This window comes from Dermacentor silvarum, chromosome 4, assembly GCF_013339745.2.
Source record: "Dermacentor silvarum isolate Dsil-2018 chromosome 4, BIME_Dsil_1.4, whole genome shotgun sequence".
Lineage (NCBI taxonomy): Eukaryota > Metazoa > Arthropoda > Arachnida > Ixodida > Ixodidae > Dermacentor > Dermacentor silvarum.
Window position 1 is genome coordinate 17,161,357 of NC_051157.2, and position 17,784 is coordinate 17,179,140.

At 46.9% G+C, this 17,784-nt stretch overlaps 1 protein-coding gene across 1 annotated transcript in view; it reads right to left on the reverse strand.

The window, feature by feature from the left end:
* Positions 1–9,236, reverse strand: part of LOC125944660 (uncharacterized) — a 64,195-nt gene extending 54,959 nt beyond the window's left edge. Inside the window, exon 1 of the mRNA XM_049665288.1 lies at positions 8,806–9,236. Coding sequence (XP_049521245.1) covers positions 8,806–9,073 — 268 coding nt within the window. The 5' untranslated portion in view covers positions 9,074–9,236. The remainder of the gene's footprint in view (positions 1–8,805) is intronic.
* Positions 9,237–17,784: the final 8,548 nt, after the last annotated feature.

Below are 17,784 nucleotides of genomic sequence, written 5' to 3' on the forward strand. Positions count from 1 at the left end.
GTCTGTTACAGCGGACGCCACCGTCTCGATTGCTGGCTTGCTCCTTAGATAACGGTTCTCAAAGAGAGAAAGAGAGAGAGGGTTAAAGCAGGGACCTAGGTTAACTGGACTTGTACACTTTTCTGCCCGACACGTGGAGAATGGATGGAGAGAAAAGACAACAGTTCAGATTATACACGTAATACAAAGCACAGCGTTTCCAATCTCAGGCACGCAAGTCTGTCGCCGTCGGGAACTGTAGAAGAGCTCGTGTGGCTTTCTAGGCTGTGAGGCCAGGATTCCAGAACTTGTACTTCGATAAAAAGGTCGATCATCTAGTCCAGCCGCTTCCAAACTCTCTGGCCTTGGGGTAACGAACCTACGTTTCCAAAGGGCCGCGGAACTCGTGTTTGTCCCTTTTGCGCTGTTCACTCAACCACAGCTTGCCGAGCGGGAATATTGCGAAGTAACTCAGTGGTTAGCGCGTCTGGCTCCCAACTGCACGTTGCCCAAGGAGCACGAGCTCGATCCCCAGTGGCGCTCGTAAGCGAGCTGTTGTTTTGACTAGGGAGGCCACCCACCTCGGGCGAAGAACAGCCGACTCAAATTAATGAATAAAAGTTATTCTATCTGTTTCTTCAACATGTGGTAAGGGTGTTGACTTGAACGACGTAACCGAAAGTACTGACGAACACTGCAAATCCAGTTTCGAGCTTATAACTGCTGTCACAGCAGCAGGTGACGGCTGTCCCCGATATGGTGATTGAGTAGCGTGTAAACCTCAAAAGGTGTATTCTATAGCTTTTGATCTCGGCGACTTGCCACAGTTTTGCAGACATGAAACCAAAGCCAGGTTGCATGAACGAACCATAGGCTGTCTGCGCTGTGAATTGTGTCTGCGCCGTTTCGCGAAACCGGGGTTTCAGGAGCCCCTGCGCAATTCTATAGATAAGGATTAATACGTTAATGATTTTAACGGTTTTTTTTTAACACCGACATAAGTCACGTAGGAGACGCTCGGCCACGGGCCGTATTAAAGGACGTCATTTATCCTATAACAAGAAAATTATTCATGCGATTATCTCGTTCGCACTAGCATACTGTACAGCTGAGCGCAGTTAAGAAAACAAAACAGTGAAGAGCTAGAGGCACGCAACATAAATGCTATCAAGCTCGTGTTTCTGAGCACGAGCCCGTCCGAACTCTCAAGAGGCGGCATGTAATCGTTGCTGCTCTTGCCCTTTCGTAATGTTGTTTCGCAAGTTACTGCCATCCTCTGCATGTTTAATGTCTCGTCTACGTAACTGCCGCGATCACCGATGAATGCGCCTACGTAGGCGGCCTCAAGTCGCCTGCATACGCTGGCCCTTCGCAGGCTAAGAGGTTTCCAGTGAGATCCTCGCTAATGTCAGGGCGTAAGTGTGTGCGTTATGCGCCCCGCAAATGACTGTGTGGGCATAATAAAGGGAGTAATCACTACGAAGACCGGCAAATCAGCGCGACAACATGGACAGAAAGGGACATGCAAGGACATACACACATCAGTAAAGGACATGTGCGAGAGTGTGGCCGTACGTTTTCCCTCGTCTCCATCGTTTTCGCGCAGCGCAGTCCTGGCGAAACCGGAACAGAAAGCGTTGAACGTAACGTTACGCGAAAGAAAGACAGCACTACCTTCTAAAGCAAAAATCCGGCTAGCTGACATGGCTGAGACTATAGGGGGAGATAATTGATGGTTTGGCACTTAAGGAACGGAAAAGCCGCTAAAAACAATTCTGGGGTATGACGTGCCAAAATCACGATCTGATTACTTGGCACGCCGTAGTGGGAGATTCCGCATTAACTGTGACCGCCTGGAGTTCTTTAATGTGCACCCAATGCACGATAATGAGGCGTTTCTTGGACTTCGCCCCCATCGAAATGCTGCCGCCGTGGCCGGGATTTGATCCCGCGACCTCTTGCTGAGCAGTGCTACGCCATAGCCACTGAGCCACCACCACGGCGGGTGAAAACGCAGTTGAGCATGACAGAGGGTTAGACGAAGTGATGCGATAAAAAATGTTTAAAGTATCTTTTCTATTTACGTGTACCAATTATACGACGCTCGAGGCACATTCAGTCTGCCGCCGCCGCCACCGTGATGTCCCGTCAACAACGGAGCATGTGCGGCCCGGCCCGCGCGCGGAGGTTTAGAATGTGTCCACAGATACGGCGTGAGCTTGACTGCAAAAATGACGGATCAAAGTGGACGCACCGTGAACGCACCGTTCAATCGGCTCAGTGGCAGAGCCCCGGCAGCGTTCTGCCTTGCGCTGCTGGCATAAGCGTTGTGCGCACGCACATGCACTATAACACATAAGCATTCCTGCTGAGCTGCTGTTGTGTATTCACTGTTCTCACTTGCACGGAAAAAAACCTCAAGATAACGTTGTTTAATATTTCACTGGGACCCGCCTTAGTGGCGCAGTGGCTATGGCGTACGTTGCGCTGCTAAGCCCGCGAGGGGGCACTTCGGTCTCAGGTTTCCCGTCGGTCTCGTCCACCCACTGATAACGTTGTTAACGGTACCATCGAAGTGCGATGTTGTGACGTCACGTACACACTATACAATGCTGTCATTTGAACTGAGTCACTTAGTTACGCTTTTCTTTTTTGGCAGGGGGTGGGACGCCTTGAGAACAATATATTACTTCGCAGCCTGACAGTTCCGCACGGGCTCCTTGAAAACTCACGTAAGACGCCAGGCCGCACGCACAGTACAAGAGCTCGCGTCACCCGCACTGTGGCGCCTTCAAGAGGCAGAAACTAGAACCATATATCTGGCAGGAACAACTGACTAAGGCTTTGGTAGCGTATGGAAGATGTCGCTCAGGAAAGGCCACGCTTCGAATAACTGTAGATGCTCCCTCCGGGAGTCATATACACTATAACTCTTACGCCGGCCACATTACAAGTGCGCAGCGTACCGCGTGTTCGAGACACCTGGTCGAAACACCAATGCCTTTGTTGTGCAACTTGTTCGGGCTTGCAAAGGCACCGTTGGCAACATGTTCGACTACATCCAACTAAATAACGCATACATAAGCGCGAGATTGTCCGAGTCCATTGCAATGAACACAAGCGTGTCGCCCTATAGGCAAAGACGTTTAGTGGTCAAGTTGGCACCCATATAGTCCTCGATGCGCTGTAAAATATGTAAAACATGCGATGTTAAGTATGAAGTCTTCACGCAAACATAAGGACCCGTATTTTTTTTTCTTTATTTTTTTTTTTTTTTTTTTTTTTTTTTAGTACACGAGAGCGGCTACAAATGAGAAGCAGGTGGTAGCACGCTTGCGGTAAATGTATACAGTCTATTGTTGAGCAAAATTTGGTATCCATTGAGGGTAAGAACTGCGAGAGCTTCCCGATAAGAAAGTCGGGGCTTTCAGACACTTCTACTTCATATATTCTTAAAGAAAAAAATAAAGAGCGCAATAATTTAGTTTTATCACATGCTCCCACAGTTCGCAACGCAAGTTGGAGCCAGATTTGTAACGAAAAAATGACTTGGCAATTTTCTACAAGCTTAATGTGAACATATTAGAGAAAAAACATATCTTCTAATCTACAGATGCGGCCGCGTTGAAGTTACTGTACTAAGCTACAAATTTGAGTCGAGCACTTTATTTCTAAGAGCATGTATAATAAAAACGTGCATTGCATCTAATATTTGCGCATTGCGCACACGCGTCCGCCTCATGTTTGAGCTCACGTATTAGTGTGGATGTTACAAAATACCAGTCACTGCTATTCTTTGGTTTAATTTGCGGCAAGCTCCTACACCTCTATAGGCTTTTTTTTTTTTTTTTCGTATACGTTCACTTCAGAAACAGGTTATATAAACCACATGCAGTCACGTTCCCTTTTTTGTGAAACAGCTAAAAACAGCACTCCCACATAGGTAACTTACTGGTAACAGCTGCCTAGAACGTGAAATATGCACTAGAGACAGAGCAATTTCCCTAGAAAAATGAATCCCCGCAACTTTACCTGTCCGTTTAAACGCGTTTGCTATTTTGTTGCTGTATTCCTTCGATAGTAGGTGTTTTTTTTTTTTTTTTTTTTTTGCATCACTTATTTTTGCCTATCGCAATACGGCATGTTTTTTTTTTTTTTTCCTGGCAAAATCCGCGAAATTTATCGTTCTAGCAATAACTTAGGCGAGTGACCCACTGCAATCTCGCAGGGGCGCGACTTGGTTAAGCAAGGCATGCGCAACGTCTGAAGCCCCAGATTACGTCGGAGTCCCAAGCGTCCGGTCGCCATTGATTAGCGCGACTGCCTCTATGTATGAAGTCGACTGAGATTTTACAAAGTTCCGAACCCGATTCGCCGGCTTATTTGGAGAACACGTATTAGAAGACCACGCCGCGACTTTGCGCCAGCCTCTTCGAAGTGCGTACAGCTACTTGCGACATCGCCGTCACGACGGCTATCCTTCCGCGTCAGGTCGCATGGAATAAATTGCAAAATGTCACGCACACTGACCCAACGCCATCATTGTGTGAGGGGAGGACTTAAATGGAAATCAGGTGGTGCAATATTGATAGAAAGAAGTATATATGCAATATAAAAGTCTATAGAAGCTTCTGCATGTCATCGTTAACTCCGGCTCTGGCTTTTGCGACTTCCGTCATATCGCACTCGCTATCGCAGGGGGTGGATTTGGCTCCCACCAGCGGCAAGTTGTTTTTTTTTTCGTCCACTTTCGTTTCCCCTTTCCCTTATCATTTATAAACTTTAATTAAAACAACAAATAATTTCCCTCATGCTTTCCATGGCTTCATGTGGTTGTGGCTAACAAATATCGTGGCCCTTATTTCCCCGTCAAGTATAGTTCAAATATAGAACAGCGGAATTCATTGTTTGGTACTGTTCGTTCCTTGCCATTAAATTAGCTTTTGTCGCCATGAGACACTACTTTCCGAATTTGAAATTTGCTTTACCTGTATTTTTTCCCTTGCTTGTGCACATGTTCGCTTGCCTATGTTAACTGTTTCAATTGTTTGCCGTGTTTGTGCTAATTTACTGTTCTATACTTTTTCCCACTCGTGTCATAGCCTTATAATAGTACTGCAGTATGCATTAATGGACATGAATATATGTTTATTGATTATATATATATATATATATATATATATATACATTGTTAAACTGTTTTAGGAAAGGGTTCCAGAGGAAGGGAACAAAGTGGGCCACTGGAACTTGACCACGGTCACAAGGCTAGAATCTGCAAAACATAACGCAAGCTTATACGGCGCGGCAAACACGACTCTAACGTTAGCTTTTTTTGGCCGATCTTAATGCTGTGCGACACTTTATGAATGTATGGGATTGCAGTGAACTTTCTCGAACTCAGCCAAAAAGTTAACACGACTCGAACTTAGTCAAAAAGCTAACGTTTGAGTCGTGTTTTCCGCGCCGAAGAAGCTTGGAAAAATTTGCAAAATTACTAACCCCAACAGGAACGAAAAGAAAGCATGTGTAAAGAACCACCAAAACGAAAACGAATTGGTGAAATGCAGTGTAGGCGTACTATATAAGATACCTTTATCATGTAAGCGTTTTTATGTCGGACAAACTGGCCGTTGCATCAACTACCGGCTATGCGAGCATGCAAACAACGTAAATAACAAGACGGGAGGGTGGCTAGCACTTCATTGTGATGAATGCGGCTGCAGACCAAGGTTTAAAGAGTGCATGATTATCACCTTATCAGCTAAGGAAATTGCGGATTTGAATAGCACGTCACGCACGTGTTGACAAGTTTTGTCGGTGTGGTTCCTCCCTTGGTGTCATGCGCTGTACTGCCTGTGGCCAGGAATAAATATGGTCACGTTCTTCTCGCAATAAACTGTTGATAGTTTGCGCTCCGTGTGTGTAATACGTGTTCCCTCTTTTGTCCATGTTGTTTACGCGCAATGCTACACGTTCTTACACGCTCTTGGCAAAGCCAACAATCCCAAATGGAAACCCTACTGCCATTGAGCGAAATGCCGCTCCACTAACGTGAAACCTGGGGAGGTGCTAAGCATGCAATGATGCACCGCCAATGGGCTCATACTGCCTTAAGCAATGGCTCATAACCCCGTTAACGCAACCTCCCCATTATGACTACAGAAGAGAAGTGAAATTCTACGCTGGAATGACGAGCGGCAACGCAGGCAGCTGTGGAAGACGACGACGAACGCGGGAGCGATCGGCACGCGCTCTTGCCGGGCGCGTGCCGCTTGTTTACCGGAGACGACAGGAGACGCCCACACGCCGAGCGCATAAGGTGCTTCGCACCTATCGTGTGAACAGGGACACGGCGAGCACTAATCCTCTCAAGGTCATGCATGTTTATTGTTTGTTTATTCGCGCACTCACTCATGCTAAAGGAGACGCACCAATACCAAGGAGGTCGAAAAAAAAATTTTTTTTTTTCATCCTCCTTGACCACCATCCTATTTAACTGATTACTAACGTCCTGAAGATGACAAGTCCCCTTCTTGTTGGGGCAGGAATATGCATGTAGGTTTTGTCATCTTCCGCGAAGACAAACCACTTAACTCAAAGCTAATGTGTGAAGAAACCAGACAGACGGATGAAAATACGAGATAGAAAAGCGCCGATAGTCTTGTTTATTATGTCCACTAACGTTTCCTGGCGCTGTGTTTGAAGCGTCAACACCTATCAACATTTGCCGAGATTATCTCCGAAAGCTAATGGCGAAATCCGTTAGTCCGATTTGGAGCAGCTTTTCCTCGCGACAGCAATTACGTATGCTCGAGGCGCGGTTTCGCCGTCATCGCCACCGAACTGTTGTCTCGGTGTCGACGGTGGACTCGCGCGGATGGTTATAGAACGTCTACAGAGACACGACAGGCGCGTAGTGTGTTTGCCAGCAAAAACGACGAAGCCAAGTGGAGGCACCGATCGGCGAATCCGGGCAGCGTACAAACACTATCCTGCTGTGTGCATCAGAGAGAGAGAGAATAAACTTTTATTTGGAAAACAAGTCGGAAATTCTTCCTCAATGAGTGGGGCCCTCAGTCCAGGGCTCCATTGCCATGCCCGACTTCGCGAGCCCGCTGGATCAGCCGTTGCTGTTCCTGCCGGCTTGAGCTGAGCAGCGCAGACTCCCAAGAGGAAAGGGTAGGGTATATAGGAGGAACACCCGAAGGGTTAGGGCATTCCCATCCCATGTAGAGTGGTACACCGTGGGTTTGGCCCCACAGTAGGGACAGTAGGAAGGGTGTAGGGTGGGATGAAAGAAATGTAGCATGTGGAGACAAGGAAATGAATTGGTCTTCGCACACAGTATGGTGCAAACAGTGATCCAAGCGGAACGGACAGTAAACTTAAAGATACAGTGAGGGCCGACGGTAGAACTTCGGTCTTTTTTTTTTTCAGTTATTGAAAAGAAAAGAAAAAAAAAAGATGTAGTCACCCTATAACGGTGACGGCTACTCCTTTTCGCATAGCAGAAAGAACAATCTATAGATAGTTTTCATGTGACGTCACGGAGGCAGCTCCCATCGCTCTAGTACCTAAACAAGCAGGCTACGATGACGTCAGTGCACCATGTTATCACGCGCACACTGTTATGCTTTTTGACGGCGACCTTTTTTTTTTTTTTTTTTTTCACCGGTTTATCATTGTTATCACTTTGACATTCGACGCAAGAGGCACCTGTCGTGCTGTCATGTTTCTTGGTTACGCCGCTTCTCGACCTGCTAGTACCCAAGATGGCGTCCGCGATGACGTATGTGCAAACTATCTAAACGTCTTAGGGCCAAACATTTACAGCACACAGTCCTACACATACACGAACACATAGCTATGAAAGGCGAAGGCAAGTCGCACCATACCGAGTTCAAAAACAGAGTATAACAAACACACACACGCGCGGCCGTGATGTAGTCCAGCTGCGATGAGCTGGTAAACAGACGAGGAACACACACGGGTAAGATAATGCACGCACAGAGATATTAGTCAAAAGTGGGCTTTAGCACAGAATACAAGACAGTATAACACGTAATATACAAGCGCTCATAAATACAAATAATGGAAACAAGTTGTAGGTACACTGTGTTACTCGTCGTGTCTCATGCACCACTAATGTGCGACGCCCGCAGCGTCTTTCGCGGCACTCCTCCTCCTAGAGTTACTGTATATGGCTCCATATATGTGCTCCCGTAGGAAGCATATGCGGTATCTCTACCCCCTCCCAGCGTTGCGAGACGCCTGGTAGATGCCAAGGGAGGTATTCTGTAAGAGTCCACTTAGTGGACATGTCCATTTCGTCTGCTGCTGAAATGCTGATTTGCTGCGGCGCCTGTTAGCTGTGACACCGTCTGCGGAGCTTGAGCAGAAAGCTAAACCCAACTTGCTAACGCTTGCAATGCACCGCCCTTCGATCAAAACTGCCCAATTTGTTTTCTGTTCCATGGATGAGAAAGCGTGTTCATCTGATTGATGATAAGCAAGATAGCGTGTTTCATTAGCATCACACAAGATCTAAATTCAACAAAACACTATAGGCGTCTACTACTAATAGATACAGCTACTACTGCTACTAGTCACTACACTACTATACATCTAATAGACCAAACGAGCGTCCCTTCTCTCCAAGGTAGCAAGAATTAAGACTGGTCCATCTATGGTCCAAGTGCAGGGTAGCCAACCGGGCACGTCGTTAGTAAACTTCCCTACCGTTCGCTCTTCGTTTCCCTCTCTCCCTCCAAATCAAGCAGTCAAAATTTGCCACACAAGAAAATAGCAGCAAAGCACGACACTTACCTTTGTCACAACACAGGCAGCCCGCAGTACCAATGACGCGAATGACCGCGCAGTTCTTAACAGTCGTGACGTTCGAAGTGCAGTCGTCGCAGGTCGGACAGTGCTCGGGCAAACACGAGGGCAGACGAGCCGCCGAAATGGTCGCAAACAAAAACACAGCAATGAATAGAAGGGAGCCGCGAATCCTGGCACCCATTACACCGGCTCGCTTGTCCTTGGGCGGTACGTTCAGTGCTGGCGCAGCCTGCTTCACAGTGTCTTCACCCATTCTAAGTGTCCGTATGCCAACCTATAAGCTGCCTTTGATGAATCGACAGTGAATTCCGTTTACTGCAGTCGCCGGCCTTGTTACGCTACTACAGGAGGGCAGATCGCACGTAAAGGCGGGAGCAAAATTATGTGGGATCTGCGAGCGCGCAACAAAATCTAAAGTAACCCTATGGGGCTATGCCAAACTGCATTCTTGTACCCTCTGAAAAGCAAGCTCCTGGTATCGTACTGGCACTAACAGGAGCGCGAACGAACGCGCATGCGCAATGCCATATCTCGACACCAGGCGCCTGCTTCGTCAGAGGGTGCAACAATGCAGTTTGGCATTAGTTTAGCACGTGTTCGCACGTCCCGCAAGAATTTGTCCTTTCCTGTGCACCTGCTGCGAAAACGGCAATTTCATCTTGAGAAACACGTCAATACGTCGTGGTTGAGCGTGCGTAGCCTACTATCACAGAGCTATATGATCAGTGGTGTAGCAGAAACCTTGTAAGCGCTCAAGAAACACGTGCCGTCAGTCGCCTTCGCTTTGGGCGGAACACGAGAAAATGGCGCACCCATAGACGTCCCTTGGCGTGGAGGGCGAAATCTAGATCGCCGGTAACACTTCAGTTTGCCATCTTTGATGAAACGAAGCGTCCACGTCAGCTGGTATCGGCTGTTTTCGATAGGGTGGCTTTGGACGTCCCCGCACCATCGGCATGAAAAATACGCGCGGATTTCGAGCGATGCCCGTGTCGAAAAAGAAAAAAATGACGGGAATAAAGTCCATGTATTCGCCGCCTTCGGCCTCGCAGCAAAGTGCAAAACATACTCGGCCACTCAAATTCGAAAGTTTCATAATTCTGTGTTCATAGTTCTTACGTTGCAATGGAGCAGTAATAAGAGCACTTGTCGGTCACGCGCGATAGCAAACAGAGCAGACGACAAAGAGTGTGAACAAGGTAGATATACCTGGTAGCGAAGCTTCCATAGAAGCCCATACGTTCAAAACATGGTTGCTTACCGCTGGTTCATGGGGCTTAGCGCCATCTGTGTGAGGAGGGAACACTTCCGGCGGAAAAAAAATAATTTGACGTCATATCCGTCAAAAACAGAAGTGACGTCATTTTGTTCTCATAGGCGCGAAATTTGTTTTCGGAGGCCTGCCATTAGAGCTGTATATTCAAATGCCCCGCCATTCGACTTCATGATCGTTCCGAGTTTTCAGCGCGAAAAGCGATGCCGGAAAAGATCAGCCGTACGGGTGTCGAAATCGCATCGCTGCACAGAACATACTTTCTTTGGAGGCCGACGAACACTTTGGGCGTAGATTGCGTAGAGTGCTCGTCCTTTCGTCGGACGCCAGGCCCGTCGGCCAGCGCTGTTGCACGAAAACAACTAAAGTAAACAAGTATCTGACGGTCGCGACTCACTACTTTTGACTGCACAGGTTAAGAAACAATAAAACTACCCGCGTCACCTAATTCAGACAAACGTCGACATGTAACACAACACATGTGAGGGGGGCGTATTGTAACAGGTGAACTTTACGAGTGCCCCTTTCCACACACTCCAAGAGTTGCATGGCATTGCAAGTGATAGCGGCGTCAACGCCCGCCGCTATCGATGGGTGCTCTCACGGTGGGCCCTGGAAAAAGGTATATATTGATAATGATCTAGTAAAATACAGTTGTATCTTTTCTCGCCATGCATATATAAAATGAATTAGGAATTTTATTTTCGTTGAATGAATCTAACTGCGTCTCGCTTTTTTAAAAACGCTTTTTTTCTTTCCCAGTGTTTATTCCCTCCAAACATAGTCGCGCTTCAATCGCTGCTCCCATAACCACCCTTGCTGATGTCGGTGACAATTGGTTCTGAACCGCTTTTCGCCCGAAGCTTCGCGACCTATGTGGATCGACCTTGGTGTGAATTCGGCCTCATATTTATATAACCGTCCGTGTACCGCGTGATGCGATATATCTAATATGCGTGCACATCAGTGAGCATTCCATGCATTCATGTGCGTATGGCAAAAGGACAAGGCAACCTATAACAACCCAGAATCTTCTTAGTACAAAGGCTTCTCCTCGCTTGATAATTGTAAAAAAAAAAAAAAAAAAGAATGAACTAGTTGTCAAGCATTCAAACAGAAATTGACGATTTAGTTGACCACTTACACAGCCCTGGTGTCCATTGGTAACCTAACCAGTCTGTTCCACAATCTTAGGTGAAATATAAACGCTTACGTCCGCAACAATAACGAAACAAGCTGTTTTCGTGCACATATTATGCTGTACTTCTTCCCAGGTCAACGAACACAGGGACACAAGAATATAACACGAGAGAATTCACGAAGAATGTCGTGTACTCGTAAGTCACCTTCTTTCGTCTGTGGATGTTGTAGCCTTAGCACCGGTGCGGTGCGATTATATGGCCGCCGAACAGCCTCTGCAGATCAGCGTATTCGTGCATTGTAAAACTGTACCTCGTTAGTGCGCGCGGTGTTACACTCAAGGGAATATATGCAGAGACCGGGAAGTAACGGACATTGATGTATTAGTCCGAAACTAAGTCGATCACTATCCCAGACCAGATATATAGCCATAAACACTTGTCTTCGCAACAAAAGCGGTTCTTGTTCTTCCGAGTTCGACATTATTTCCGAGCAGTGGAGAAGAAATGGTGCGACCTCGCTACAGAAACGAACAAAGCGTCACAACGTTTGAGCTTTTCCGAAAGCGTTCGAGGTCTGGGAAATATTTTAACGAGCGTCCTCATAAAAAGAGGCGCGTCAGCGCCGCTCGCAGGTGCACTCACGTCGTCGGCGTAGATTCTCCGCACACGGCATTGTTAACGGGGCATAACCCGATCGACGACCTCGACGCTTTATGGCTGTGAATGGTCAGGATTCTGGTGCGTGCTGGATTTTACGGCCAGCTCGAAAACAATTGTCGTCATGCGACGTCTTGAAATAGCGGATGTCGTTAAGGGAAAAAGAAAACGAAAACTTACGGAAGCGAGAATTTATACGTGGTGCAGCCATTGCGGAAAGTCACGGGCGTGGTATCGGCTGCATTGTTGTTACGAACGCGAGGTATACCGCAATGCCGAGATCCTTAAATGTTTTAACAGCTTTGCGCCTTATAGAAACGGGACATATGCAGCGAACGATCGGACCTTGCAACACTAGAAAAAAAAATGAAGCAACCGTAACAGCTCTCGTATAGAGCCCGCCGGCGAAGAAGTGAAACACATAGGTATTTCCAGGGTGCAGCATACTGCGGCGAAGTTCAAACGCTAATATTACCGTGCTAAATTCGTTAAAGGGACACTAAAGCAAAACAATAAATCAACTTAGACTGATAAGGTATTCTTCGAAAACTCTGCTATCATTATAATTACACTGCAATAGGTCAATTACTAGAAGAGAAAACGAAGCTCAAAGTGTTTTTTTTTGTGTTTTTTTTTTTTATTTCTCGCGGAAACCCCAACGTCAGCACTTCAGTGTGACGTCACGACTTCTAAAGTAATTTTTCGTATTTGGGCAACGTTGGTTCAGTAAATGTTCGCGAAACTTGCCACATTCAGTGTTGGGCTCCTTTAGAACACAATGTAGTCAATCTTTTTTACCGCTAAAAATTAACTGAGATTAACTAACAACTAACTAAAATTAATTAACTAAAATTAATTACCACTAAAAATTAATTGGTTTACCGCTAAAAATTAACTGAGGCCTAGAAGACGCTGTCAAAATCCATGACGTCACGGTGAGCTGCAAGGTGGCGTCGCCACTCGCCTCTGTGTTTTAGGAGCGAAGCTCCTTAGGGTGTGGGTCTGTCCCTCCTCTGTAGTAGTAGTAGTCGTCGTAGTAGGTAGCCACGTCTACTTTTAGGGGCGAAGCTCCTTATAGCGGCACCCGTTCGTCCCCGTCGTCGTCGTAGTAGTAGTAGTGTGTAACCAGTCTGAGAAAAAAAATTCCGAAGTTGTGTCCGTAGCGCGGAATCGAACCAGGGACCCCTCGCTTCCGAGCGCGCGGCGTTAGCCCACTACGCCACGAAGCTTTTTTTTTTTTTTTTTTTTTTTTATTTAATGCCATTTCACAAACACAAACAAAATTGATCAGATACACATGTACATATTGTAAATACACCAGCCACAGCTCGGCTGGTGTATGTGGCTTAAAAATGTTTCACAGAAGCCAATTGATCCAATACAGGTAGCCATTCTGGGGGTTCACATTGGGCTCTGAACAAGTCTCGGGTGTAGATAACACTCTCAACAAAATAGTGTCTTGCTGAGTGAATTTGTATATGGGCATGCCTAACATCCATCCTGGTCTTCCATACGCTATGCATACAAAGCAACATTAGCATATCACTCGGCACTTCCCCTGTATCCGCACATGGAAGAAACCGGAGTCCAAAAGGGCTTAATGGCAATTCTTTTTTAAGAGTTCTTTGCAAGACATCCCACAGGAATACGGCATCGTGGCAGTCTAGAAAAATATGTTCTATTGTTTCCGGTTTCCTGCAGATTAAACAATTTACTGACCAAGGTACAAACAGACCTTTACTTTGTAACCATGGCTTGACAGGGAGAGTGTCGGTATGTATTTGAAAAAAGAATGTTTTAACTGAGGGCCTGATCGGCATTTTTTTAACACGCTTTAACACATCGCGTTCAGGACCTAGCTTGTACACAGCTCGATAGACAGGTGTTGGTAAGAATACATCAAGAATATCACAATACAAACGCTTTTTCGTAACATCAGACAAGTATTCATATGAAAACCTTGCCTTGAGCAAGCGTATAGACATTACCACTTCACGCAAATAAGAACTAAGCGGTCCTGCTTTCAAAGAAAACGATGATACAACAAAATCAGATAGATAATTCTGTAATCGTGCTTGGATCACAGTTCTCAAAAATACATCAGTTTGATCCCGCACAAAGAAGAATCTGCTCACCAACTGCTTGAAGAACAGATGCGAGAGCCCTAGTCCCCCATTTTTCACCTTATGAAACAAATTGCACCGGCTGGTGCGCTCCCACTGCGATCCCCATATAAAAGTCGCGAATACTCGGTGGAATTTTTGAACCGAACTTCTGGTCATGGTAGCTATAGCTACCATGACCAGAAAATAGCTATAGCTATAGCTATAGCTATAGCTATAGCTATAGCTATAGCTTTCTGCACAGCAACAGGTAGCGCGATCAGTTGGCCGAAATGCCTTGGATTTTGGCATGGCATCTGGGAGAGCACACCCGATGTGTACGGCAATATGAATTGGACAACTTCCCCAGGAAAGTACCTTGGAATTCCACTAAATTATTACCGAAATGCGGAAGAATATTGGTCTGAGGAAAACAAACGTGTTAAAAGTACTACCGATAAATGGGGTGGCCATAACCTTTCAGTATTTGCAAGAGCTTCCGTTTGCAATATTTTTTTAATTGCCAAAGTGTTTTACGTGTTGCAAGTGATGACCACTACGCCACGAAGCGGACATGGACGCACGCACCACGATGGCAATAAATGCCCAACAATAACGAAAGGCCGCGTTTCTAGCGCGTTTCTAACGCGTTTGTGCTAGCGCGTTACGGCCCCTGTAAGAAGCTGGTGTAAGACGCTGTGGCCTCTCCGCCTTACCTTCAACGCGTTTCGAACGCGCTGCCCAAAGCGGTGGCAAATCAAGTTCAAGTCGAGGAGCGTTTATGAATACGGGGGGTATACTCTCTCGGCAGTCATGTGATGGCGTCGGCAAACGCGGTGCACGTTCCGGCATGTGTAAACGGCTGCGTAAGACGCTGTGGCCTCTCCCCCTTACTAGAGAGTACTGCACGTTTCTAACGCGTTTGTGCTAGCGTCCCCTTAAGCGGGAGATGGTGCAATTATAATGAAGGGCGCTGTTATAAAATAGGAATGACGTCACATATGGCGCGTGTCATTGGTGGAAGTCAATCGTTCGATTTAGTGCGTCGAGACTGGGCGAATTACACGGAAGATTCACGGTTTACCGATGATTCCCTCCGGAGCTTCGCCCACTCATCATCATTCACCCCGTGGATATGCGGTGTTTTTTTTTTTTTTTCGTTTCTTTCTGGCTTGCCAAGCGGCTTTTCGGGGGAAAAGTGGTGTTATCGGTATTGTGGAAGGGTAATCTACTGATACAGAAATCATTGTTCCCTTTAGTGTCCCTTTAAACACTGCACATGTTTGTGTTGTGAAGGGGGAGGAGGGGGTAATTCTTAGAGCCTCATATTTATTTATTTATTTATTTATTTATTTATTTATTTATTTATTTATTTATTTATTTACATACTTACTTATTGACGGATAGAGTGAGCAAGCGTTAGTGAGTTTAGCGTCCCAAAACAGCACAGGAGCTGAAAGAGCTTAGTGGAGAGCTCCTGATTAATTTTTACTGCCCGGAGTTTCTCGACATACCCTGTATCTCCGTACACAATTTTTTTTTTTTTTTCAGGGGCCGCAGTAGGAATCAAAAGGGGAACACCTCTTGGTCAAAAGGGGGAACCGATACCCGGCGGGTCACAGTCCCAAATCCAGCCCCTTGTGATACGTGCCACTCATTTAATTTTCATTTTATTTTATTACCCCATTGAAGGGGCATTACATAAGGGGTGGGTACGTATACATGAAAAATTGAAAGCCATATTTTATTACAGTGCAAGGTAATTTGTTACGGTGTTCAAAAATGTGAAAGGACAGGTACGAGAAAACAAGTGGATTTCTACGGCAGTGGAAGATTTGTTAGGGTTACATGCAGGGTGAAAGCGCTGAGACTCCGCGACAAACGCTTGGCCACGCAAGCTTGCATGGGCAAGCACCCTCCTAATGATTATTTACCGCCTTAATTTCACGTTAAACATGACCTCTTACCTGATACTCCGAAGCACTGATGGTATAGCCGGCCTACATCCTGTAAGCGTGCTCCTTCGTGAAACAGACTTACCGCGAATTATAATGTTCTTTCTGGGGTTCTTTGACGTGCTCTACAACGCAAGCACACGGGCGTTTTTGCATTTCGCCTCCATCGAAATGCGGCCGCCGCGGCCTGGATTCGATCCCGCGATCTCGTGCTCAGCAGCACAACGCCTTAGCTGACTGAGCCACCGCGGCGGGTCAATAATGAGCGGACAGCAGCGCCTAACAGTGCTTCCAACCAATCACGCTGAATGAAGTTTGCTCTAATTAAATAGAGTGGACAAATTTTAATGTACAAGTTAAGGGCACGCTGGCTTAGGTTACGGAAAAGGGGGTAATGGGAATAAAAAATTTGGGACATTTCACTTCGTGAAAGCGGGCAACGCGCAAGCGTATGGGTGCTTTTCCGGAATGTCTAAGCTAGGTCATCTTGCCTCGCACACCCGCATTGTCGGAAGCCGCCTAGCACGTTCTTCAGGAGTCTCCTGGGCACGCCTAGCCCGAGACTTTTGCCGGTCTTGTTCAGCTCGTGTCCGGCCCTTGCCGACGGCTTCGGGATCGGTCGACTCGCGCTCGACCTGCCGCCGCTTGCGTTACTGCTGCGTCCTTCTCGTTCGGCCTCTAGATCACCAAACGAACCTGGTACTTCCATAGCGCACACAGAGTCCGTAGCAAATGCCAGAGGAGGTGATCCCAACGCGCCTCCGTCTACCCTACAGTGTACCAGAATAACTCTTCTATATAGTACACTGTAGTCTACCCCCTTCCTCCGCGACGCTCCGCCTCTTCACTCCCCCCCCCCCCCCCCCCGGTTCGCGCGCTCCTCCTCTCCGCCTCCGGCGCTCGCTTTTCTCTCCCAGCTCGGCAGCCTCCGACCATAGCCTCCTCTATATAGAGGAGGCTATGCTCCGACTTAATCTCGCCAATTTCACAGACAGGACATGCACGCTTACGCGTCAAAGCTTAATTGCACATCGACAACGAGTGGAGACTGGCGGCTAGTCACGGAGCTATAGGCTAGTCAAGAATGGCAATAAATGGTGCCGCGCTTAAGAACTATCACAGCTCGTTTTGAAAAAGACGAGAAAGGTTCGCCGAGCATACTCCTAATTAGTCTTCAAACCCTGAATACAAAACAGACAGGACCAATATTATTCAAAATGTGGATACATAGTCTTAATTGTAGTCCATGAACTTAACGAACAAATAAGCAAGCGGAAAGCAACATGTATACGGGGAAAAAAGCGACTGCGTGGGTCCGTACTACGACTCCGAAAGTCGTAGGACTTAAACATCAGATGAAAAACTACAACTTTTTTTTTCTTTACTTTGTGCGGCCATGTAATAGATGGGCAAGGACAATGACCCAGTGATTTCTTTTCGAGTGGGTGCTGGCTATCCATGGCGAGCAGGGTCTGCCCTCGCAACGCGAACCGAGCACGCACGGAGCATCAAAGGCGGTGATCGATGGTCCTCGCGAGAACGCACACGTAGCAGACAAGAGCTGTCTGCCCAAAGGTTTCCATAAGAATTAAAAAGATGTTCACAGAGGTCACTCGATCGCTGCCATTGCACACGACTGACAATGCAGACTCCTTTAGGTTTGTGGAAGTCCGCGAGGAACTTGAGCTAGAGCGAGATAGAGAAGTGATGAAGGAGAGACCGGGAGGACAGCCTGCCTCGGCCCTTTTGGCCATATACCGTACACTGGGCAAGGGAGAGGGGATGGAAGGATGACAAGTTCACAATGTGTTCTCACTCACTCGCAATGAAATGTT